The 2,549-nt window shown below is 49.7% G+C and overlaps 1 protein-coding gene across 1 annotated transcript; it reads left to right on the top strand.

Annotated features, from left to right (window-relative positions):
* Positions 1-258: 258 nt before the first annotated feature.
* On the top strand, positions 259-2,004 carry LOC306919702 (dnaJ homolog subfamily C member 11-like; the record flags this gene model as incomplete). The annotated part of the gene is made up of 1 exon (XM_079496256.1): positions 259-2,004. The coding sequence occupies one exon, from the start codon at positions 259-261 to the stop codon at positions 2,002-2,004; it is 1,746 nt and encodes a 581-aa protein (XP_079352382.1).
* Positions 2,005-2,549: the final 545 nt, after the last annotated feature.

Below are 2,549 nucleotides of genomic sequence, written 5' to 3'. Positions count from 1 at the left end.
AGTTGGCGGTGGCCGGGATCGAACCGTTGAACTTGTGCTCCAAAGGCGAGAGCTCTACCGACTGTGAGAGCTCTACCTACCGAATGAGCTACCCAGACCAACGTGACGTCGGAATAACGCGCCGTCAGAACAATGACACGCTACCCGATATCTGAGCTTTGTGATGTCACAAATATGATGTCATCTACTCGATGTCAGGATAAAGCCGTTTACAAAATAAAACAAGTTTGTATGTTGGAGAAATGAGAATGTGTACAAATGGCTTCCAAGCTTGATGATGATGAGATCTGTAACAATGAATATTATTCACTGCTAAATATCAAGAAAGAGGCAACGCAGAAGGAGCTAAAGGATGCATACAGGCAACTGTGCCTGCGGTATCATCCAGACAAACACCGCGAGCCGGAGCTGAAGCAACAAGCCGAGCAGTTGTTCCATCGTGTACATCGAGCCTACGAAGTTCTCAGCGATCCACATACCCGGGCCATCTATGACCTCTACGGCAAGAGGGGGCTGGATCTCAAAGGATGGGAGGTGGTGGAGAGGCAACGGACGCGGCAGGAAATCCAAGACGAGTACGAGTATCTTCAGAGAAGGCGAGAGGAAATGCGGCTGGAACAATGCACCAAGCCAAAGACGATGTTCAGTGCGCACCTTGACACCACGCAGTGCTTTGCGCCACACGGAGAGGACCTTGGAGACATTTTTATTAGTTTGTACAAGTCGCTCTCGTGCGTCGGGATCAACCGGATGCACATATCGCAATCTATAGAGGCTCCTCTCACTACAAAAAACACAGCCATTCTTTCCGGCTCTCTGTGGAGCAACAACGGAAAGGGAGAGGGAAACTTTTACTTGGGCTTAAGACAATTCGCCTCAACAAAAGGCTGGGGGCAGCTCATGGCCGGCATGGTCGGTTCGGGGGACACTCACGGACCGTTCTTAGGACTGTACATGTTCCGACAACTAACGAGACGCAGCTTCCTGACCGCGCAGTCTCAACTCTATGTTTCACCCCAAGGGCTGAGTCCTTATGTTGTCGCCGAGTGTGGCCGCCAGTTGGACCAGAACACTGCGGGTTACCTGCGTTGCCGCTGGGGTGTCAAGTCATCTATGAAGACTAGCATCGTCAGGGACACCAAGAGTACCAAGTTCACGTTCGCCGCGAAGGTCGGCATGCCTGACACCTACCTGATGCTGGGTTACCAGTACAAATTCCAGGACGAAAACAAAACCAAGATCGACATATCTCTAAAGTCGGGATTACTCTTTGGGACTGTGGTCGAGTATGGCGCTACAACAAGGATCAGTAGACACAGTGACCTGGGGGTCACCGTCAGTGTGGGAGCGCTGCAAGGGGTCTCCCTCACAATCAAGCTAAACAGAGCCAGTCAGGGGTACTACTTCCCAATCCGCCTGACCAGTGAACTGCTGCCCGGTGCAGTGTTCTATGCAACGGTAGGACCACTGGTATTCTACCTCGCCCTTCGAAAGCTCGTCATCCAGCCCTACATGCGTGCCCAAAAGGAACACGTCTTGAAAAAAGACCGGGCGTGCTCATCTTCGGACATCGCCAGGAGGAGGCGAGAGGCCGAGTCGTACGTGTTACTGATGCGTGCCTCGGTGCAAAGGATGATCGAAGCGGAGGAGTCTAAAATGGGTCTCGTCATCCACGGCGCTTGGTATGGCAGGTTTGTGCCAGACAACAACAACAACAATGGGAAACACGAAAGGGCCAGCGCGGTCATCGACGTGACGGTGCCACTGCAGTGTCTGGTGAAAGACTCCACGCTCCTTCTCACGGGGGTGACAAAGTCGGGCCTCCCCGGGTTCTACGACCCCTGTGTGGGGGAGGACAAGAGTCTGAAGGTGGTGTACCAGTTCCGCGCAGTCATGCATCAGGTCATGTCGGGGGACACGGAACCGATCCGGATCCCGATGCAATCTCACAGGGTTGAGACATCAGATTTGTCGCCCCATGAGTCATTCATGAGTTCTTTTTGAATAATGAACCCACTTTTTAAAATGATTCACACATAAACACAATGCTTTTTGAAGGATTTATTTGTAGAAAGAGCTCAAACAATCAATCAATCAATCAATCAATCAATCAATCAATCAAACAGCCTGTGCAATCGAAGCACTTCCGTTTTGTCCTTGCAGTCGCATAGGTTTGTCCTATGGTAAATAAAATGACTTTGACAGGAATGGAAAACTAAAAACTACTTTCAGGACTTAACAGCCCATACATCCAAACAGAAAGGTCCTAATCTGATTGACAGCCCATACATCCAAACAGAAAGGTCCTAATCTGATTGACAGCCCATACATCCAAACAGAAAGGTCCTATCTGATTGACAGCCCATACATCCAAACAGAAAGGTCCTATCTGATTGACAGCCCATACATCCAAACAGAAAGGTCCTATCTGATCGCATTAAAATGACGTTAAGTGACGTTAACCTCACTTTTTCACTCGATTTGCCAGTCAGTCACTTTATGCATGAGCATACACTCTATAGTGAGACATTTGGTGCTGATGGTGCACA

This window comes from Electrona antarctica (genome assembly GCF_951216825.1).
Source record: "Electrona antarctica genome assembly, chromosome: 3".
NCBI lineage: Eukaryota > Metazoa > Chordata > Actinopteri > Myctophiformes > Myctophidae > Electrona > Electrona antarctica.
This window is presented reverse-complemented; position numbering and strand designations above follow the sequence as displayed.